Raw genomic sequence first — 24,642 nt, forward strand, 5'->3', positions numbered from 1 at the left:
TTATATTCGTCAGTAAATATTTTTTATTTGATTTGGTTTAATAAAATTTGGACCAATAGCTATGATGAAAATCATATATTATTAAAGTTATACATATACACACACAGAAAACAAAAGAATTAAGGTGTTTTAGAGATCATAAGAGTAGAATATTAATCATATTTTATGTAAATGAAATTAAAAAGAGACGACATGTTTTATTTAACTTCTTAATAAACATAAAAGGTACTGGTACTAGTATCTGGCTTGTGCCTATCTGCACTTGGCAAATGGTACAAGCTAAGTATGACCAGTTGAATCTGCAGCACTGCCAGAAGGTGCATCATACTGACCATCTCCCATGAGACCTCCCATTGTCATCAGCCCTTCAACCTCAAAACCCGGTGCAAATGAAGCAGCAATCCCCATACCTCCGGGCTGGAGTGTCCTCCTGATTACCAGGGGCTCACCAAACTAACCACAAGACACTTGGCACATATTATATCAGTTGAGGAGTATGTGGTTAGTTTTGACAAGTGATCAATCTACATTTTAAGTTAACATTCATCCATAGAACTTCTTGATTCATGCATCATTTTAAGTTAATAGCTACAAAAAAAATTATCTGTGTAGACAGATAACTTCTAACGTATGTATTTTTTCAAGATTCAAGTCATTCGGTATAAAGAGATGAAATTTTCATCTATTTCAAACAGATAACTCATAACTTGTATGCATACGTTAATAGGCACAAAAACTTTTCATCTGTACAAAGAGATAACTCTTAACGTATGCAATTTCTTCACGGTTCAGGTTATTAGGTAGAGAAACACATAACCCCGTAGACATTTTTTAAAATTTCAAATATGCTAGCGAAAAAAAAAAGGAACTACCAACGAATAAACTCTATACATAATTAAGCAAGTTAACAGGTACAAACATATAGATGTGTAAATATAATTAATTTTTATTTAGGTATCATGTCAAATTATTGTAGCTATTTACATTGTATGATAATATGGCTCATACCATATCTGATCACATGTTTGGTTTTAAAATATGTAGAGTGTTCATATTCACAATTATTTATATTTAATTAAAATTTCAGATATAAAAATATAAATATGAATATGAATATTTACTCGTGTGTTTTTGACAATATCTATATTCGAAAACAAACATATATAATATATTAATGTTCAATTTTTATATACAATTTATCATTTCAAGTTTATACTCTACTCGCTTATAAACTTTCATATTCGGTATTTTCAAATTTATTTTTTTATATTTTTTATATTTTTATTTTATTTAAAATAAGAATGTATTGTGTTATGATCATAAGTTACTATGTAAGTGGATCGATATATTTATGTTAATCTCGTCAATTTAATATTCTCAAAGTATATATCTAAAAGTAAATATATCCAACGTACTTTTTTAAATTAAAATATTTGAAAGTGCTACAATTAGGAATAAAGATGATCTATATACTTCTTTGAGAAAAAAAGAAAATAAATGACATGTGTTATTAGGCCTGTAAAGAACATATAGATAGGCCCAACTTATAGTCAAATGTGTGATAACTAAAATAGAATAGACTCGCTAAAATATAAAAAAAACCCAAATAAAAATGCTTAGATATAGTAATCCTGTTTTACTATATATTCATAGTGATTTTATAATATTTATGAAAATTAATTATAATTAAAATCGTACACACAAAATAAAAGAATTAATCTGTTTTAGAAATCATAAGAGTAGAATATTATGTAAATGAAATTAGAAAGAGATCGATCGAGCAAGAGTACCTGCAAATACAACTTATTAAACTTGACATGCAGTCTGTAGTCTGTAGACATGTTTTATTTAACTTCTTAATAAACATGAAAAGTAGGGGTGATCGCGGTGCGGGCGGTGCGGTTTTTTCCTAAAACCGCAAACCAAACCGTAAATGCGGTTTTATCAAAATCTCAAACCGCAACCGCACCACGAAATTTTAAAACCGCATAAACCACACCACAAAAATGCGGTGCGGTGTGGTGCGGTTCACTGCGGTTTTCACATGTAATAAAAATAATTAATATCTCTACATTTGAACACAAATTTTAAATCTGAAATATTACAAAAATATAACATATTATGAGATGATTAACAATACTTAAATTGAATTAATTATTCGGAAAATCACTTGTACAAACAAGATGGAAACAAATAATAAAGTTAGATCATTAGAAGTTCAAGTATGTAACTCCAAATAGAGATAATTAAACTACATCATTTGGTCAGAGGCATAAACAAAACCAAATTATTTACGGATGCAGGGCTACTGATTGTTAAGTGTTGCGTAGTTAAGTTTTAATGTGCGGGGAGTAATAGATAATTATAATATATACATATTAATAAAAGTATAAATATAAATATTATTTTTATAATATATATTAATATTGCGGTGCGGTGCGGTTTAAACCGCATCCAACAAAACTAAAACCGCAACCCGCACCGCACCGTGCGGTTTGTGAAAAATTCAAACCACAACCGCACCACAAAGATTAAAAACCGCGTTTTGTGGTGCGGTTTGGTGCGGTGCGGGCGGTTTATGCGGTTTGGGCGGTTTTCTGATCAGCCCTAATGAAAAGTACTGGTACTGGTATGGGCCTTGAGCCTATCTGCACTTGGCAAATGGTACAAACTAAGCATCACCAGTTGAATCTGCAGCACTGCCAGAAGGTGCATCATTCTGACCATCTCCCATGAAACCTCCCATTGCCATCAGCCCTTCAACCTCAAAACCCGGAGCCAATGAAGCAGCAAGCCCCATACCTCCGGGCTGGAGTGTCCTCCTGATTACTAGGGGCTCACCTGACGGACACTGCTTAGCTTGAAACTCTTGAAAGCGATTCAGATAGGTAAAAAGTGGTCCAATGTAGTGGCGAATTAAAGCCAAGTTTGTTTAGTGCTATTAACACATCCTGTGCAGTCATAGCTGTGCTCATCCCTTCTCCACACCTAGTCTTGGCTTCAGCTGTCATATAGCGGATAAACTTGATCACACACGGTTGAATTGATATCACAGCATCAGCTATTATCTTACCGTGAATTGGGATGATCCTTCGCATTAAGCCTATCACAGTATCACGTTTGGAGCTGACACTAAATCTTCTGTCACAGTGCAATAGTTATAACAATAGATGGTTAGATAATAAAATAATTAACTGAATGGATCTTACATTAAATAGTGTGACTTACCATAAGATATCAGTTGTTCACTGGAATTTCCGTAGCACTCAAAATTTTCGCTTTCTTCATAAGTTCTCTTCATCTTTTTCAGCTGATTGTTTCTACCAATGTTTGAGACAATGTATCATAAGAGGGAGATATATGAAAGAAAGAAATGAGATAGTGACATCAAACTAACCACAAGACACTTGGCACATATTATATCAGTTGAGGAGTACGAGGAGTACGTGGTTAGTTTTGACAAGAGATCAATCTACATTTTAAGTTAGCATTCATCTATGGAACTTCTTGATTCATGCATCATTTTAAGTTAATAGCTACAAAAAAATTTATCTGTGTAAACAGATAACTCCTGACGTATGTATTTTTTCAAGATTCAAGTCATTCGGTATAAAGAGATGAAATTTTCATCTATTTCAAACAGATAACTCATAACTTGTATGCATACGTTAATAGGTAAAAAACTTTTCATCTGTACAAACAGATAACTCTTGACGTATGCAATTTCTTCAAGGTTCAAGTTATTAGGTAGAAACACATAACCCCGTAGACATTTTTTAAAATTTCAAATATGCTTGCGTAAAAAAAAAAAGGAAGTACCAACCAATACACTCTATACATGTATATATTTTTTTTGAAACAAAAGCACTTGCATTACTTAAACCAAATCAAAGTCCAGTACATCACTGATGAAGTCAGGGGCATTCCTCTGCCATTCATGAAAACCTGACATAGAAATAGAGGCTCTAGCTAGCTAATGAGCCACTACATTCGCAGATTTATAAGTAAACTGCACCCGAAAGTCATCAAGGCGCTTAAATTCTTCGACACAATCCGCTATAATGGAACAAAAGTTTGACCTGCCATACCTACCATTACACGCATCTACCACGATCTCTGAGTCGAGCTCGAAAATGCACTTCTTAAACCCCAGTGCCACTGTCCAGTCAACCGCGTCTCTGAGGCTCCTAGCTTCAGCCTCCTTAACACTCCATTCACCTGCAATATCCATGCACCTCGCATGCAGAAACCGCCCATCTTCATCCCTTATCACTGCTCCAGTTCCTATTTGATGAGTACCCGGTATGACTGCTGCGTCTGTATTGATCTTAACCCACCCCTGGTTTCTGCCACACCTTACTACCCATACTTTGTTCTCGCCTCTGTGTACTCTCTTCTTGCTGGGCATTTTTCCAGTCCTCCAACACTTTTGTTGCTGATGCCTTAGTACCTTACACTGACATATATATTAATACGATCCCAAACCCATTTGTTTTGACGATTCCATATATGTAATCCCCTGTTTTTGTTTTCATTTTTTCAGGTTTGAACTTAAAAATTAGACCTTACAAGAAGGTCTATGTTTAATGTTGAGTTCTTGAGGTCAAATTCTGATCATTTTTACTTTTTATACAAGTATTATTGTTTGTATTAGATTTTAATTTGGGATTAATCTGCAGGGGCTGCTTAATTCACTTGACTTTATAATTAACACTGCATCCGGAGATATTCCTTTCGATCAGTGCTTATCTCTTCTCAAGATAGAGGGTGCGCTTTCCTTAGTGGGTTTCACAAGTGAAGTTAATTTTTTCCTGCAAATCTTAATCTAGGTATGTTTCGAATACTTGTAAGTTGTAAGGTGTAATTTTTAAGTTCACTGCATGAGCATGATTAGAGCAGTACGAGACAAGATGTTTAACATTTCAGAATATGGTCATAGTAAAACAAAAAATCTAACTAATGCCACAAAATTTGAAATGCAAAGCAAGATTTTGCACACTACCGCTACTCTAACATCCTCACTTCCATAGATATGTTTGTTTAGTAATTATTATGGTTTACTTTGGCACATGCTGTTGGTATATTCACTAAAACGGTAGCCACACCAGGAATAGTCCTACAATGATACAATGTTCAAACTGGATTATCATCCAAAAACCATCACAGTTATCACAATAGAATTTTCTAGCAACAGTGAAGAGCGCACAATATAGCACAAATCAAAACCCAAGGTATACCCTAGTAGTGGAGCATATATGCTCATTCCCAAGGTATAAACAGAAAGATGAACCATATATGCTCATTCCTATTATTATTTCGTCGTGTATGACATAGTACCATTGTGATTGGGTTTTATGTAAGCTGCCCACCTCCAAGTAGGAATTAAATAATTCTTTGCATGCTAGCAGTTTACCTCTTTATCACTCTGGCCACCATAAATAATTTGTATGTTGGATGAACCATTTGTCCTCGGTTAAAAATATGTAAAAGTAGACAGATTAGATAGAAGACACTAATTGCTATTTTATGTAAGGGTCTCTAAAGGAGCCCTTAATTTTTTAGCAGCATCATACTATTTTTTGGCATTTCTGTTGATCTTATATGTGTATGATTCTTCTACAGGATGTACCAAGCTCTTTTGGGTCTGGGAGATAGTAAATCTGCAAGAAAAATGCTGAGGCAAATACGACAGATGATCCGCATGTCTATTGTGTTATTGATGCATAACAGGGGCAGCCTATGGATATAGGGCATCCAGCACTAAGTTGTCTAAAGCTAATAATAAAGCAAAGGAGGAAACTGCGTTATTACTGTGAATTATATATTTACGGTCTATGACAACTTCTTCTTGTGTTCATTAATTTATATTTTGTTCACACCCCTCCCCCAGCATGCTTATTTGAATGGTTGAATGATTTGTCGAGTTGTGCACTAAGCTAAGCAGGGGTAGCAACCAAAAAAATCTGTTTTTTTTTTTTTTAAAATAAAGAGCCATATAAAAGCGAACGAAAAGACTTATGGTTGCTTTTCAGATTCCACCAATATTGGTAGAATTTATTTTGAAAGGGAGGGAAATTCAAAATAAGACCAAAAATTTGAACTGGTTTAAAGAAAATTGTTTTTTAACAAAAGCGACCAGCAAAGTGGTAGCTTTTATATAAAAGCGACCGAAATCGATAAAAGCGACCCTTTTCAAAGCTACCAACCTTTTCCGGTCGCTTTTGCTTAAAAACGACCACATATGGTCGCTTTTAAGTAAAAGCTATCAAATTTCATGGCTTTTAGTCATTTTTCTTGTAGTGATATTAATACGATCCTAAACCCATTTGTTTCGACGATTCCATATATGCCAACAAATCTGTTTGATTTCTTGTACATTGTGTAAATATTCGCAGAAGCACATCAAACACATTTTCATTAGGTTCGTACTGAATCAAATCAGACAAGCCAACAGCCTCCCAAACTGATCTCGCAAAAACACAATCAAAGAGCAAATGAATGCCATTTTCTTCATAATATTTAAGCAAGTTAACATGTACAAACATTTTTAAATAAATGTGTAAATATAATTAATTTTTATTTAAGTATCATGTCAAAACCAACATTAATTTTTGTCGCTCTTTACATTGTATGATAATATGGCTCGTACCATATTGATCACACATGTTTGGTTTTAAAATATGTAGAGTGTTCATATTCACACAATTATTTATATTTAATTAAAATTTCAAATATAAAAATATAAATATGAATATGGATATTTACTCGCGTGTTTTTGACAATATCTATATTCGAAAACAAACATATATAATATATAAATGTTCAACTTTATATACAAATTATCATTTCAAGTTAATACTCTACTCGCTTATAAACTTTTAGATTCGGTATTTTCAAAATAATTTTTATATATTATTTATATTTTTATTTTATTTAAAATAAGAATGTATTTGTGTTATGATCATAAGTTACTGTGTAAGTGGATCGATATATTTATGTTAATCTCGTCAATATAATAATCTCAAAGTATATATCTAAAAGTAAATATATCCAACGTACTTGTTTAAATTAAAATATTTGAAAGTGCTACAATTAGGAATAAAGATGATCTATATACTTCTTTGAGGAAAAAAGAAAATAAATGACCTGTGTTATTAGGCCCGCAAAGAACATATTTAAAATAGATAGGCCCGCAAAGAACTTCGTTCACATGAATTATAGAATGTGTAGGTGCATACAGATAGACACACAGCACAAGTGAACATTATGTTCCTAGTACAAATTTGAACTCCCCTCTTAATGGGGTCACTTAGACTCTTCTGTATAACTAATTGATAGAACTGCAAGACACGGTTAATATCTGTATAGATATGTGGGGAAAACTGGGATGTCTGATGATCAGGATTTGTTTGTGTGTATGTTTTCCAAATGGCATTTTGGGATCATTCAGATTGGTCGTTGATCCCTTGTAAGATGATCTAATACAGATTGACAGGAAGCTCTCTGAAAGCTTTATAACTTTTGTACCACTGATTTTTGTGGGAGGACCCTCTCTTTTCATTTTGAATTTATCTCCTTATCCCTCTCTTTCTCTTCACAAGCTTTTTGTTTCATCAAAGATTAGGAAAAAAATTCATGCTTGGATTCATCATTTGTTGAGGCACTTTACAAATATTTTGTGTAATAAAATCTCCTATTTTGTATTGGAGCTCCATCTTCATTCTATTCTATATATGATCTGATTTATTTGTATGTTTATGTGCATGTTTGTCTATTTCAGAATCTGCCATCCTCTTGCATAGGGTATTCTCTTGAAAGTAAATTCTAAGATAAACAATATATTATTTCTTTAATGCTTGCAGATTATGTACTGCTATGCAGTAAATGGGCGATGTACTTCCGCCGCTCATCTTTGGTTGACTGGTTGCCAAGGAGAAATGGACAAGCAACTTCAACGGCTCCCAGGCTTTGATAAGTGGATCATCGATAAAGACACTCAACCATATATTCAAACCTTCGAACATCAAAAGGAACATTTAGTGTACCTAACAGCAGATTCTGAAACCATGCTGGATGACCTTGATCCTAAGAAGATATATATTGTTGGGGGATTAGTGGATCGAAATAGATGGAAAGGAATAACCATGAAAAAAGCAGAAGAGCAGAACATACAAACAGCAAAACTCCCAATAGGGAACTTCCTGAAAATGTCCAGTTCCCAGGTATTGTTCATCAGAAGTATATTTATGTTAGGACTATATGCTTTCTTCCACAGAGTACTCTTTCTTCTTCCTTTGGTGAATACACACACACACACACACACATACACATTCTTAATGAATATGATGCAATTATTAACAACTTTCTTACATACATATTACTTCCTCCGTCCCTCTGATTTCTATACACTTTCCTTTTCGGGATGTCCCATTCAATTCTATACATTTCAAAACTTTCCCAAAATAGTAAACTTTTATAATATAAAAATCCCACCCACCCACTACGTCAATCTACTTTTTCAAATCTATCAATAAAATATGCATGGGGCCCACTACTTTACCTACTTTTTTTTCTCTTTCTCATTACTTTACACTACTTTATACACTTTTCTTAGTCTCTGTGTCCATTCCAAATGTATACATCCCAGAGGGACGGAGGGAGTATGTATCATAGAACAATAGTGTAAAGTTTTGCGTGTTAAAATTTCATCAATTGATTAGTGGAACAATGAAATGTGAATCATTATATGAATAAGAGAGAATATGTATTGATGTTGCTGCACATCCTCCCTGGTTTCTTAAAATGAGTCTATTGTATTGATAACTTGAGAGCTGGACAAGTGAGTTGCTCCCAACAGACTCTAACAGTACTTTGTTTGCAACTCATTGCAAGTGAATCACTTAACCTCACTACTATAAGTTTATAACTAGTAATCAGTTATAACTTGTCATTTTGAGTTTATTGACCCTTTCAATTTAAATGTCACTATTACATGTTTGATAAAACTATGAGGCGCTCTGTGAAATTTGGTAACTAAACGCACTATAACAATTATTCTGGATGGTCATTAGGTGATGATCATTGTCAATTATCGTATGTAAATCTGTTTTTGCGGTAGTAGTCTTGAATATATGTATAAAGCTCGGGATCCGACAACAACGACAATAAATTGCGGAATACAGGAGGTCAAGTAAATTAGAAAGTGCAAATATAGTCTGAGTTGATCATAATTTCAAGTTATAGAAAGTGCGACTAGAATAGCATGTTTTGAATTTTATGTAAATTAGTTGGGAAATCGATTAAGATGATCCCACTCTTACAGTTTCACACAATAGGAGTCCGTTCTTAAACTTAACTGACTGCAAATTTGACCTTTTGGATTGATGTAACATAAAATTAGAAACTATTTGTGCTAAAATTTAAAACAATTAGTAGCATTCAACTGTAGAACTTTTATCAACTACAATCTTTGGAGTTCCCATTATTGTGAGCTTGTGAAGTTTAAGACACTGCTTTTTGACATCAGAAAAATATGTGTATCCATGCGAACTTTTTACCAATAATTAGGTTTATATGTTGAATAATCTGTGGAAGCTTGGTGCATATCTCATTTTTTTTTTCAAATCGTCCTTGTGATTGCAGGTACTCACTGTGAATCAAGTGATAGAGATAATACTAAAGTACTTGGAGACAAGAGACTGGAAGGACTCATTTTTTCAAGTGATTCCTCAGAGAAAAAGATTCGAAGCTGATTCAGAAGAAAAGCAAGGAGACCTTGTAGATGACAAAGATGAACAACAGTATGACGTTCAAGAGAAGAAAAAGCCTTGTACGGAAACTTGAATGGCACATGGCTATTCTACTAAATCTATGTCAATTTCATATCATCATATACTAATGTGAGGATCTTGAAATCTAGTTTAGTGCTTTAGTATAGTGACTTCAACTTTCAAGTACCAGCAATTTTATAGCAGAGTCATCCAGTTATTTCATTAGACTTCTATAAAAATATTCAGTGAATCAGAAGCTTATAGATCTTTAAGATATTGCCCAAGTGTTTATCGTTTGGTTCAAGTGCTAGCAACTATACGTTTAATATGGTGTGTTGGTGTGTTTCATGTGTACTTTTAAGCCAACTGATGAATGGTCTTGCTAGCTTATGAACACAGTCTGATAATGAAACATCAACTAAATTTCGATTTAATAGTTTCATACCAACTTGAAAACAGTCATATCAAGCAACAACAATCCTGATAAACCTTAGCTAATAATCTGCAAATTTCCCTAAGATGAAACTACTTTAGTCTATTCATCCAATGTCTCTAAGAAACTTAACTTTCCACATTCTTCACTTTTAGCTTATGGATCAAGGGTATTAACTCCAGCACCAGACGGTCCAGCATTGTGAACATCATTCACAAAGCTCCCCATTGTCACAGCCCCTAGAAGCGCATTATGCGGCCCCATATAGTACCCTGGTGCAAATGTTGGAGGAATCCCCGGTGCCCCGTGCTCCCCTGACCTCCTCACCAGTGGCTCACCCCTCAGTGCGCTGCGCTCACCCCCATCAGCCTCACGAAAGCGGTCCAGGTAGAAGGTGAGTGGCTCGACGTAGTCATCAAACCCCAGACTGCTCATTGCCCAGAGCACATCTTCTGCAGTGATGGTCTTCCGCTGCTCCTTCTGGCACCTGTAGTTTGCTTCACTTGTTACAAAGCTGATGAACTCAGACACACTTTCTTGCACCAGTTCTTTGGCATCATCAGAGATCTTTGCATGGGAAGGGATGCTTTTCCGCATAAGGCGTATCACATTGGCAATCGGCATGAACCTATCTTGTTCTCTCACAAGGCAATCTTGATCACCAGCCGCTGGATTATTGTCAGTCCCTGTACTTGCCGTCCCTGTTCATGAAAAGTACACAAACACAAATAGCAGATTGTTGCAGATCATATGATCACAACAATAGTAGTTTCTCTATATATGCTGAAGTAGTCCATAAAAAGATAAAAATAAAAACTACATACCAAATTAACAGTTGGATATAATGATACCAAATTACCCGAATAATGGCTAGCTATGAGGTTATCCGGCCGATTAGTTCTGATTAATGTTTTTTACAACACAGTTGATAGGGGTTTTAAAACTTATTTAACTTTTTACATGCAAACAAAATCGATTGGAGGATTGAAGAAATGACTAGTTAAGCATAAGATAAAAGAGAGGCATGAAAGTTCAAGATACTACTAATACAGTTGCATGCTTGTCTAATACTACTGCTATTTGCCACATCAATAATCACAAAGATAAAATACAATTCTCAGATTAATGAATCAGATATTCTAACTTAAAACACGGTTAATCTTTCACCTATATATGCAAAAGAATGAATAAACATTACTTGAACACAGATGTGTGTGTTTGGGAGAGCATTTTATTAGCACAAGAAAACAAAGAGATGGTGAGATGACTAGAAATGCAGGCAAGATACAGTGAGATTATTTGTGTGTGAGAGAGAGAGGAGAGATAGGGGGAGAGAGAAAGAGAGAGGGAGAGGGAGAGAGGGAGAGGGGGAGGGGGGGGGGGAGAGAGAGAGAGGGTGTGTGTTGTGTATTACCAGAAGCAGGCAAGATACAGCGAGATTATTTGTGTGTGAGAGAGAGAGGAGAGAGAGAGAGGGGAGAGAGAAAGAGAGAGGGGGGGAGGGGGAGAGAGAGAGAGGGTGAGGGAGAGAGTGTGTGTTGTGAATTACCAGAAGCAGGCAACTGTTGCTGCTGATGAATCTTTCGGTACCCCTGAAAGCCTCTTGCCTGTTGATCTGCTCTCTCCATCTCTCTCTCTCTGAGCTATTCTCTCTCTCTCTCTGGAAGAAGCGAGTAATGCCAAAGGAACATGCAAATAAGAGTCGAGTATGTTGAAAAGAAAGAGAGAGAGAGAGGAGTTGCATGCAACACGTGGCAGAGCGTGATGAACAAGAAGACACAATAGGGCAATTGTCCAAAATGGTCTTGGTGATCTCTAGCCACTTTATTGCGCTGGGTAGGAAGAGGCACTATATACTGACCAAACGGAGTTACAATTGACTGTTACTCCCAACACTAATTCATTGTATCAACCACCATCTACTGCATTCATTGTCTTGTGTGTCTTTTTTATACACACACTTCACTTGTGTATAGTGTTTTTTTCCTTCTAAATACACTCTTGTATATTTGTAATTTTTGAATGTAATACTACTCTATTCCTCTGTATTAATGATTTATTATATTATTTATCCTATTTTATATGTAATTAATGAATATATTATTAATTGTTATCACACCTTAATTAAAAATGTCTACGATCTAGTAATATAGCTCTACCAACGAAGGGATCAAATCGACTTGAAAAATGGGAAGATTTGTACAAGTTATACGTTTTGTCACCACCAGCTTGTTCCTATGAATATGTCAGATACCCGTGACTTTGAAATAGCATCTCTCCCCAAAAAGCATGTTTTTTTTACCGACACACAAAATTTTTTTCTTGTCGTGAATGAACAAGATATTAAGGAATTGTCCATACATAAAATCAGAATTATTGATACGGCCTTTTCCACACAAAGAGAGAATTTTTTATTACAATAAAAGCAGAAGTGAGGTGGATTATTCAAGAATCAAAGTTGATTTGTTTTATAAAAAGAAGATATATCAATGAACTTCTCAAATGGTTTCACGGGATTCAACTAATAGTCTTGAATCATACCATATCAAAACAAACATTAATTTTTGTTGTTATTTACATTTTGTGACAATGTGGCTCATACCATATCTAATTATGTGTTTGGTTTTAAAATACGTAGAGTTTTGTTTTAATTTCTAATCATATTTATATTTAAATTTAACTAATTTTCAAATATAAATATAAATATGAATATCTACTCGCGTGCATTTGACAATATCTATATTCGAAAACAAACATGTTTAATATATATATGTTCAATTTATATTAATCTCGTCAATATAATTTTCTCATAGTATATATCTAACAATAAATATATCCAGCGTACTTGTTTAAATTAAAATATTTAAAAGTGCAATAATTAGGAATAAAAATGATCTATATACTTCTTTAAGAAAAATAAATAAATAATTGACATGTGTTATTAGGCCGGTACAGACATATTTAAAATAGATAAACCCAACTTATAGTCAAGTGATAATTAAAATATAACAGGCTTGTCAAAGTAAAAAACTCATAAATTAGTTCAAATGAGAACCACCAAAAAATTTATACACACACATATATAACAATAAAAATGGTTAAATATTGTAATCCAGTTTTATTATATATTCATAGTAGTTTCATAATATTTCCCTTTATATTCGTCAGTAAATATTTTTTATTTGATTTGGTTTAATAAAATTTGGACCAATAGCTATGATGAAAATCATATATTATTAAAGTTATACATATACACACACAGAAAACAAAAGAATTAAGGTGTTTTAGAGATCATAAGAGTAGAATATTAATCATATTTTATGTAAATGAAATTAAAAAGAGACGACATGTTTTATTTAACTTCTTAATAAACATAAAAGGTACTGGTACTAGTATCTGGCTTGTGCCTATCTGCACTTGGCAAATGGTACAAGCTAAGTATGACCAGTTGAATCTGCAGCACTGCCAGAAGGTGCATCATACTGACCATCTCCCATGAGACCTCCCATTGTCATCAGCCCTTCAACCTCAAAACCCGGTGCAAATGAAGCAGCAATCCCCATACCTCCGGGCTGGAGTGTCCTCCTGATTACCAGGGGCTCACCAAACTAACCACAAGACACTTGGCACATATTATATCAATTGAGGAGTATGTGGTTAGTTTTGACAAGTGATCAATCTACATTTTAAGTTAACATTCATCCATAGAACTTCTTGATTCATGCATCATTTTAAGTTAATAGCTACAAAAAAAATTATCTGTGTAGACAGATAACTTCTAACGTATGTATTTTTTCAAGATTCAAGTCATTCGGTATAAAGAGATGAAATTTTCATCTATTTCAAACAGATAACTCATAACTTGTATGCATACGTTAATAGGCACAAAAACTTTTCATCTGTACAAAGAGATAACTCTTAACGTATGCAATTTCTTCACGGTTCAGGTTATTAGGTAGAGAAACACATAACCCCGTAGACATTTTTTAAAATTTCAAATATGCTAGCGGAAAAAAAAAAGGAACTACCAACGAATAAACTCTATACATAATTAAGCAAGTTAACAGGTACAAACATATAGATGTGTAAATATAATTAATTTTTATTTAGGTATCATGTCAAATTTTTGTAGCTATTTACATTGTATGATAATATGGCTCATACCATATCTGATCACATGTTTGGTTTTAAAATATGTAGAGTGTTCATATTCACAATTATTTATATTTAATTAAAATTTCAGATATAAAAATATAAATATGAATATGAATACTTACTCGTGTGTTTTTGACAATATATATATTCGAAAACAAACATATATAATATATTAATGTTCAATTTTTATATACAATTTATCATTTCAAGTTTATACTCTACTCGCTTATAAACTTTCATATTCGGTATTTTCAAATTTATTTTTTTATATTTTTTATATTTTTATTTTATTTAAAATAAGAATGTATTGTGTTATGATCATAAGTTACTATGTAAGTGGATCGATATATTTATGTTAATCTCGTCAATTTAATATTCTCAAAGTATATATCTAAAAGTAAATATATCCAACGTACTTTTTTAAATTAAAATATTTGAAAGTGCTACAATTAGGAATAAAGATGATCTATATACTTCTTTGAGAAAAAAAGAAAATAAATGACATGTGTTATTAGGCCCGTAAAGAACATATAGATAGGCCCAACTTATAGTCAAATGTGTGATAACTAAAATAGAATAGACTCGCTAAAATATAAAAAAAACCCAAATAAAAATGCTTAGATATAGTAATCCTGTTTTACTATATATTCATAGTGATTTTATAATATTTATGAAAATTAATTATAATTAAAATCGTACACACAAAATAAAAGAATTAATCTGTTTTAGAAATCATAAGAGTAGAATATTATGTAAATGAAATTAGAAAGAGATCGATCGAGCAAGAGTACCTGCAAATACAACTTATTAAACTTGACATGCAGTCTGTAGTCTGTAGACATGTTTTATTTAACTTCTTAATAAACATGAAAAGTACTGGTACTGGTATGGGCCTTGAGCCTATCTGCACTTGGCAAATGGTACAAACTAAGCATCACCAGTTGAATCTGCAGCACTGCCAGAAGGTGCATCATTCTGACCATCTCCCATGAAACCTCCCATTGCCATCAGCCCTTCAACCTCAAAACCCGGAGCCAATGAAGCAGCAAGCCCCATACCTCCGGGCTGGAGTGTCCTCCTGATTACTAGGGGCTCACCTGACGGACACTGCTTAGCTTGAAACTCTTGAAAGCGATTCAGATAGGTAAAAAGTGGTCCAATGTAGTGGCGAATTAAAGCCAAGTTTGTTTAGTGCTATTAACACATCCTGTGCAGTCATAGCTGTGCTCATCCCTTCTCCACACCTAGTCTTGGCTTCAGCTGTCATATAGCGGATAAACTTGATCACACACGGTTGAATTGATATCACAGCATCAGCTATTATCTTACCGTGAATTGGGATGATCCTTCGCATTAAGCCTATCACAGTATCACGTTTGGAGCTGACACTAAATCTTCTGTCACAGTGCAATAGTTATAACAATAGATGGTTAGATAATAAAATAATTAACTGAATGGATCTTACATTAAATAGTGTGACTTACCATAAGATATCAGTTGTTCACTGGAATTTCCGTAGCACTCAAAATTTTCGCTTTCTTCATAAGTTCTCTTCATCTTTTTCAGCTGATTGTTTCTACCAATGTTTGAGACAATGTATCATAAGAGGGAGATATATGAAAGAAAGAAATGAGATAGTGACATCAAACTAACCACAAGACACTTGGCACATATTATATCAGTTGAGGAGTACGAGGAGTACGTGGTTAGTTTTGACAAGAGATCAATCTACATTTTAAGTTAGCATTCATCTATGGAACTTCTTGATTCATGCATCATTTTAAGTTAATAGCTACAAAAAAATTTATCTGTGTAAACAGATAACTCCTGACGTATGTATTTTTTCAAGATTCAAGTCATTCGGTATAAAGAGATGAAATTTTCATCTATTTCAAACAGATAACTCATAACTTGTATGCATACGTTAATAGGTAAAAAACTTTTCATCTGTACAAACAGATAACTCTTGACGTATGCAATTTCTTCAAGGTTCAAGTTATTAGGTAGAAACACATAACCCCGTAGACATTTTTTAAAATTTCAAATATGCTTGCGTAAAAAAAAAAAGGAAGTACCAACCAATACACTCTATACATGTATATATTTTTTTTGAAACAAAAGCACTTGCATTACTTAAACCAAATCAAAGTCCAGTACATCACTGATGAATTCAGGGGCATTCCTCTGCCATTCATGAAAACCTGACATAGAAATAGAGGCTCTAGCTAGCTAATGAGCCACTACATTCGCAGATTTATAAGTAAACTGCACCCGAAAGTCATCAAGGCGCTTAAATTCTTCGACACAATCCGCTATAATGGAACAAAAGTTTGACCTGCCATACCTACCATTACACGCATCTACCACGATCTCTGAGTCGAGCTCGAAAATGCACTTCTTAAACCCCAGTGCCACTGTCCAGTCAACCGCGTCTCTGAGGCTCCTAGCTTCAGCCTCCTTAACACTCCATTCACCTGCAATATCCATGCACCTCGCATGCAGAAACCGCCCATCTTCATCCCTTATCACTGCTCCAGTTCCTATTTGATGAGTACCCGGTATGACTGCTGCGTCTGTATTGATCTTAACCCACCCCTGGTTTCTGCCACACCTTACTACCCATACTTTGTTCTCGCCTCTGTGTACTCTCTTCTTGCTGGGCATTTTTCCAGTCCTCCAACACTTTTGTTGCTGATGCCTTAGTACCTTACACTGACATATATATTAATACGATCCCAAACCCATTTGTTTTGACGATTCCATATATGTAATCCCCTGTTTTTGTTTTCATTTTTTCAGGTTTGAACTTAAAAATTAGACCTTACAAGAAGGTCTATGTTTAATGTTGAGTTCTTGAGGTCAAATTCTGATCATTTTTACTTTTTATACAAGTATTATTGTTTGTATTAGATTTTAATTTGGGATTAATCTGCAGGGGCTGCTTAATTCACTTGACTTTATAATTAACACTGCATCCGGAGATATTCCTTTCGATCAGTGCTTATCTCTTCTCAAGATAGAGGGTGCGCTTTCCTTAGTGGGTTTCACAAGTGAAGTTAATTTTTTCCTGCAAATCTTAATCTAGGTATGTTTCGAATACTTGTAAGTTGTAAGGTGTAATTTTTAAGTTCACTGCATGAGCATGATTAGAGCAGTACGAGACAAGATGTTTAACATTTCAGAATATGGTCATAGTAAAACAAAAAATCTAACTAATGCCACAAAATTTGAAATGCAAAGCAAGATTTTGCACACTACCGCTACTCTAACATCCTCACTTCCATAGATATGTTTGTTTAGTAATTATTATGGTTTACTTTGGCACATGCTGTTGGTATATTCACTAAAACGGTAGCCACACCAGGAATAGTCCTACAATGATACAATGTTCAAACTGGATTATCATCCAAAAACCATCACAGTTATCACAATAGAATTTTCTAGCAACAGTGAAGAGCGCACAATATAGCACAAATCAAAACCCAAGGTATACCCTAGTAGTGGAGCATATATGCTCATTCCCAAGGTATAAACAGAAAGATGAACCATATATGCTCATTCCTATTATTATTTCGTCGTGTATGACATAGTACCATTGTGATTGGGTTTTATGTAAGCTGCCCACCTCCAAGTAGGAATTAAATAATTCTTTGCATGCTAGCAGTTTACCTCTTTATCACTCTGGCCACCATAAATAATTTGTATGTTGGATGAACCATTTGTCCTCGGTTAAAAATATGTAAAAGTAGACAGATTAGATAGAAGACACTAATTGCTATTTTATGTAAGGGTCTCTAAAGGAGCCCTTAATTTTTTAGCAGCATCATACTATTTTTTGGCATTTCTGTTGATCTTATATGTGTATGATTCTTCTACAGGATGTACCAAGCTCTTTTGGGTCTGGGAGATAGTAAATCTGCAAGAAAAATGCTGAGGCAAATACGACAGATGATCCGCATGTCTATTGTGTTATTGATGCATAACAGGGGCAGCCTATGGATATAGGGCATCCAGCACTAAGTTGTCTAAAGCTAATAATAAAGCAAAGGAGGAAACTGCGTTATTACTGTGAATTATATATTTACGGTCTATGACAACTTCTTCTTGTGTTCATTAATTTATATTTTGTTCACACCCCTCCCCCAGCATGCTTATTTGAATGGTTGAATGATTTGTCGAGTTGTGCACTAAGCTAAGCAGGGGTAGCAACCAAAAAAATCTGTTTTTTTTTTTTTTAAAATAAAGAGCCATATAAAAGCGAACGAAAAGACTTATGGTTGCTTTTCAGATTCCACCAATATTGGTAGAATTTATTTTGAAAGGGAGGGAAATTCAAAATAAGACCAAAAATTTGAACTGGTTTAAAGAAAATTGTTTTTTAACAAAAGCGACCAGCAAAGTGGTAGCTTTTATATAAAAGCGACCGAAATCGATAAAAGCGACCCTTTTCAAAGCTACCAACCTTTTCCGGTCGCTTTTGCTTAAAAACGACCACATATGGTCGCTTTTAAGTAAAAGCTATCAAATTTCATGGCTTTTAGTCATTTTTCTTGTAGTGATATTAATACGATCCTAAACCCATTTGTTTCGACGATTCCATATATGCCAACAAATCTGTTTGATTTCTTGTACATTGTGTAAATATTCGCAGAAGCACATCAAACACATTTTCATTAGGTTCGTACTGAATCAAATCAGACAAGCCAACAGCCTCCCAAACTGATCTCGCAAAAACACAATCAAAGAGCAAATGAATGCCATTTTCTTCATAATATTTAAGCAAGTTAACATGTACAAACATTTTTAAATAAATGTGTAAATATAATTAATTTTTATTTAAGTATCATGTCAAAACCAACATTAATTTTTGTCGCTCTTTACATTGTATGATAATATGGCTCGTACCATATTGATCACACATGTTTGGTTTTAAAATATGTAGAGTGTTCATATTCACACAATTATTTATATTTAATTAAAATTTCAAATATAAAAATATAAATATGAATATGGATATTTACTCGCGTGTTTTTGACAATATCTATATTCGAAAACAAACATATATAATATATAAATGTTCAACTTTATATACAAATTATCATTTCAAGTTAATACTCTACTCGCTTATAAACTTTTAGATTCGGTATTTTCAAAATAATTTTTATATATTATTTATATTTTTATTTTATTTAAAATAAGAATGTATTTGTGTTATGATCATAAGTTACTGTGTAAGTGGATCGATATATTTATGTTAATCTCGTCAATATAATAATCTCAAAGTATATATCTAAAAGTAAATATATCCAACGTACTTGTTTAAATTAAAATATTTGAAAGTGCTACAATTAGGAATAAAGATGATCTATATACTTCTTTGAGGAAAAAAGAAAATAAATGACCTGTGTTATTAGGCCCGCAAAGAACATATTTAAAATAGATAGGCCCAACTTATAGTGAAATGTGTGATAACTAAAATAGAATAGGCTAGCTAAAATTAAAAAAACCCATAAATTAGTTCAAATGAGGACGAACCAAAAATTTATATACATACACACATATATATAACAATAAAAATGCTTAAATATAGTAATCCTGTTTTATTATATATTCATAGTAATTTCATAATATTTCCTCTTCGTTAGTAAATATATATTTTGTTCTGATTTGATTTAATAAAATTTGGACAAATATATATCTCTGATGAAAATTATACATATGCACACACAAAATAAAAGAATAAATCTGTTTTAGAAATCATAAGAGTAGAAGATTATGCATAAATTATGTAAATGAAATTAAAAAGAGATCGATCAAGTGTACCTGCAAATACAACTTATTAAACTTGACATGTAGTCTGTGGTCTGTAGACATTTTTTATTTAACTTCTTAATAAACATAAAAAGTACTGGTATCTGCACCTGGCAAATGGTACAAGCTAAGTATCACCAGTTGAATTTGCAGCACTGCCAGAAGGTGCATCATTCTGACCATCTCCCATGAAACCTCCCATTGTCATCGGCCCTTCAACCTCAAAACCCAGGGCAACTGAAGCAGCAATCCCCATACCTCCGGGCTGGAGTGTCCTCCTGATTACCAGGGGCTCACCTGACGGACCCTGCTTAGCTTGAAACTCTTGAAAGCGATTCAAAATAGGTGAAAAGTGGTCCAATGTAGTGGCCAAAGCCAAGTTTGTTCAGTGCTATTAACACATCCTGTGCGGTCATGGTTGTGCTCATACCCTCTCCACACCTAGTCTTGGTTTCGGCTGTCACATAGTGGATAAACTTGATCACACACTGTTGAACTGATTTCACAGCATCAGCTGATATCTCAGCCTGAATTGGGATGATCCTTCGCATCACGCCTATCACGTTTGGAGCTGGCACTAAATCTTCTATCAAGGTGCAATAGTTATAACAATAGATGGTTAGATAATAAAATGATTAACTGATCTTACATTAAATAGTGAGACTTACCATAGGATATCACTTGTTCACTGGAATTTCCGTAGCACTCAAAATTTTCTCTTTCTTCAAAAGTTCTCTTCATCTTTTCAGGCTGATTGTTTCTGCGAATGTTTGAGACAATGTATCTGAAGAGGGAGATTTATGAAAGAAAGAAATGAGACAGTGACACCAAACTAACCACCACACACTTGGCACATATTATATCAATTGAGGAGTACGTGGTTAATTTTGACAAGAGATCAATCTACAAAAAAAATTCATCCTTAGAACTTCTTGATTCATGCATCATTTTAAGTTAATGAGTACAAATCTGGGCAAACAGATAACTCCTGACGTATGTATTTTTTCAAGATTCAAGTCATTCTGTATAAAGAGATGAAATTTTCATCTATTTCAAATAGATAACTCATAACCTGTATGCATACGTTAATAGGTACAAAAAATTTTCATAAGTACAAACAGATAACTCTTAACGTATGCAGATAACCCTGAGGTAGACATTTTTTAAAGTTGTAAATATGAAAAAAGTACCAACCGATAAACTCTATGCATATTATGAGCAAGTTAACATTTACAAACATCTTTAAATTAGCAATATTATATGTAAATATGAATAATTTATTATTCGATCTCTATGATGGATAATTAAACTATATAGACAATTATATGGCTGGATATTTTAGATATTTTATTTATTAAAATGAAGTAACTTGACATTTATTCTATTTTCAATTATACAAAAATATTATTTTTAAAGAAAAATAAATTTTGTTTCACTTGTTATAATCTGCATTATTACTTAGGTCAAATCACAAAAATGCTTATACTATAGACCACAATAAAATTGTACACACTAAAAATGTTAATTATTTTGAGTATGATTTTCCATAGCACTCAAAAATTTTTCTTTCTTCAAAAGTTCTCTTCATCTTTTCAGGATGATTGTTTCTACAATGCACATATTATATCAGTTGAGGAGTATGTGGTTAATTTTGACAAGAGATCAATCTACATTTTAATTTAACATTTATGAGAAAAAAAATTCATCCGTCAAAACTTCTAACGTTTGCATTTTTTTTCTAGATTCAAGTCATTCAATATGAAGAGATGAAATTTTCATCTATTCCAAACAGATAACTCATAACCAGTATGTATACGTTAATAGGTAAATGAAATTTTCATCTATTTCAAACAGATAACTCATAACCAGTATGTATACGTTAATAGGTAAAAACTTTCATATGTACAAACAGATTTCATCTGTACAAACAGATAACTCTTCACGTATGCAATCTTTTCAAGGTTCAAGGTATTAGGTACAAACAAATAACTCCAGACTCTTTAAAATTTGAAATATGCTTGTTTTAAAAATAAATACCAACCAATAAACTCTATGCATATTTTAAGCAAGTAACAGGTACAAACATCTTTAAATTAGCAATATTATATTTAAATTAGCAATATTATGCATATATTATGTATATGAAATTAAAAAGAGATCGATCAAGAGTACCTGCAAATACAACTTATTAAACTTGACATGTATTCTGTGGTCGGTAGACATGTTTTATTTAACTTCTTAATAAACATAGAAAGTACTGGTACTGCTATGGGGCTTGAGCCTATCTGCACTTGGCAAATGGTACAAGCTAAGCATCACCAGTTGAATCTGCAGCACTGCCAGAAGGTGCATCATTCTGACCATCTCCCATGAAACCTCCCATTGCCATCAGCCCTTCAACCTCAAAACCAGGTGCAAATGAAGCAGCAATCCCCATACCTCCTGGCTGGAGTGTCCTCCTGATTACCAGGGGCTCACCTGACGGACCCTGCTTAGCTTGAAACTCTTGAAAGCGATTCAAATAGGCGAAAAGTGGTCCAATGTAGTGGCCAAAGCCAAGTTTGTTTAGTGCTATTAACACATCCTGTGCGGTCATAGTTGTGCTCATCCCCTCTCCACACCTAGTCTTGGTTTCGGCTGTCACATAGCGGATAAACTTGATCACACACTGCTGAACTGATTTCACAGCATCAGCTGATATCTCACCCTGATTTGGGATGATCCTTCGCATCAAGCCTATCACGTTTGCAGCTGGCACTAAATCTTCTGTCACAGTGCAATAGTTATAACAATAGATGGTTAGATATTAAAATGATTAACTGAATCGATCTTACATTAAATAGTGTGACTTACCATAAGATATCACTTGTTTACTGGAATTTCCATAGCACTCGAAATTTTCTCTTTCTTCAAAAGTTCTCTTCATCTTTTTAGGCTGATTGTTTCTATGAATGTTTGAGACAATGTATCAGAAGAGGGGGATATATGAAAGAAAGAAATGAGATAGTGACACCGAACTAACCACCAGACAATCAGACACTTGACACATATTATATCAGTTGAGGTGTACGTGGTTAATTTTGACAAAAGATCGATCTACAAAAAAATTCATGCGTAGAACTTCTTGATTCATGCATCACTTTAAGTTAATAGGTACAAATCTGTGCAAACAGATAACTTCTAACGTATGCATTTTTTCAAGATTCAAGTCATTCGGTATAAAGAGATGAAATTTTCACCATTTTCAAACAGATAACTCATAACCCGTATGCATACGTTAACACGTACAAAAACTTTTTATCTGTGCAAACAGATAACTCATAACCCGTATGCATACGTTAACACGTAGAAAAACTTTTTATCTGTGCAAACAGATAACTCTTAGCGTATGCAGATAACCTGAGGTAGACATTTTTTAAAGTTTCAAATATGCTTGTGTTAAAAAAAAGTACCAACCGATGAACTCTATGCATATTTTAAACAAGTTAACATGTACAAACATCTTTAAATTAGCAATATTGTATGCAAACATGAATAATTTATTATTCGAACTCTATGGTGGATGATTAAACTATACAGACAATAATTTATTTAGTTTTTTTTTTTAAAATATGATTTTGCCTTCTTTTGACTTATGTCTAAGCAAATATATATTTTTTGAATTTCATAATATTGGACCTATTTAATTTCAAGATTACCAAATTGATCATTTATATAGGTTGAATAGTCTATTATAAATCAATGAAATATAACTTTAATTTATATATAAAGTGATCAAAAATAATTCTTATTTAAAAATTGATGAATCAAAACCTTCTAAAATACATATACTTTTTAAAAATATAAGTTTATTATAGTAATTGGTTTGATGTACGGCTATTTTAAAAATATATATTCATATTAATATATATTACATGATATATTATTATTTAATTTATTTGATAAACTATCTTATTAATATTTTATAAATCGATTAATACATGACTAAAGTCAAAATTTTCATATGCGGGAAAATTCCTTTGGAGATAATTTAATAATTATATTCCAATTACAACATAAAATAAAAACTTAAAAAATAATTAAGAATTTGGTAATGAAAAAAACCTCTTATTTTATTTTAAATATAAAAAGAATTAAAATTATGTTATAATTATAAAACCTTCACTTTTTTGATTTTTTTAAAATCTCCCTTTTTTGCTTGAGCCTGTCCGCACAGGACCGCACTTGGCAAATGGTGCAAGTTAAGTATCACCAGCAGAATCTGCAGCACTGCCAGAAGGTGCATCATTCTGATCATCCCCCACGGAACCTCCCATTGTCATCACCCCTTCAACATCAAAACCCGGTGCAGCAATCCCCATACCAGGGGCTCACCCTGCTCACCTTGAAAGTCTTGAAAGCAATTCAAATAGATAAAAAAAGTGGTCTAATGTAGTCGTGAGAGCCAAGTTTGTTCAGTGTTATTACCACATC

The 24,642-nt window shown here is 33.3% G+C and overlaps 4 protein-coding genes across 4 annotated transcripts; 1 reads left to right on the forward strand and 3 right to left on the reverse strand.

Moving 5' to 3' along the window:
* Positions 1 to 7,837: 7,837 nt before the first annotated feature.
* LOC135150670 (uncharacterized) lies at positions 7,838 to 10,059 on the forward strand. The gene is made up of 2 exons (XM_064087501.1): positions 7,838 to 8,222; positions 9,643 to 10,059. Exons 1-2 carry the CDS (start codon positions 7,866 to 7,868, stop codon positions 9,841 to 9,843), a joined length of 558 nt encoding a protein of 185 aa, XP_063943571.1. The 5' UTR covers positions 7,838 to 7,865; the 3' UTR covers positions 9,844 to 10,059.
* A 206-nt stretch (positions 10,060 to 10,265) lies between these two features.
* On the reverse strand, positions 10,266 to 11,935 carry LOC135150671 (nuclear transcription factor Y subunit B-1-like). The gene is made up of 2 exons (XM_064087502.1): positions 11,753 to 11,935; positions 10,266 to 10,904 (listed from the first exon to the last, which is right to left on the reverse strand). Exons 1-2 carry the CDS (start codon positions 11,829 to 11,831, stop codon positions 10,360 to 10,362), a joined length of 624 nt encoding a protein of 207 aa, XP_063943572.1. The 5' UTR covers positions 11,832 to 11,935; the 3' UTR covers positions 10,266 to 10,359.
* Positions 11,936 to 20,296: 8,361 nt separating this feature from the next.
* Positions 20,297 to 20,910, reverse strand: LOC108207552 (uncharacterized). The gene is made up of 3 exons (XM_017377990.1): positions 20,838 to 20,910; positions 20,600 to 20,755; positions 20,297 to 20,493 (listed from the first exon to the last, which is right to left on the reverse strand). The coding sequence occupies exons 1-3, from the start codon at positions 20,908 to 20,910 to the stop codon at positions 20,297 to 20,299; spliced, it is 426 nt and encodes a 141-aa protein (XP_017233479.1).
* A 1,567-nt stretch (positions 20,911 to 22,477) lies between these two features.
* LOC108207553 (nuclear transcription factor Y subunit B-9) lies at positions 22,478 to 24,530 on the reverse strand. The gene is made up of 2 exons (XM_017377991.1): positions 24,422 to 24,530; positions 22,478 to 22,935 (listed from the first exon to the last, which is right to left on the reverse strand). The coding sequence occupies exons 1-2, from the start codon at positions 24,528 to 24,530 to the stop codon at positions 22,478 to 22,480; spliced, it is 567 nt and encodes a 188-aa protein (XP_017233480.1).
* Positions 24,531 to 24,642: the final 112 nt, after the last annotated feature.

This window comes from Daucus carota, chromosome 2 (genome assembly GCF_001625215.2).
Source record: "Daucus carota subsp. sativus chromosome 2, DH1 v3.0, whole genome shotgun sequence".
Classification (NCBI taxonomy): Eukaryota; Viridiplantae; Streptophyta; class Magnoliopsida; order Apiales; family Apiaceae; genus Daucus; species Daucus carota.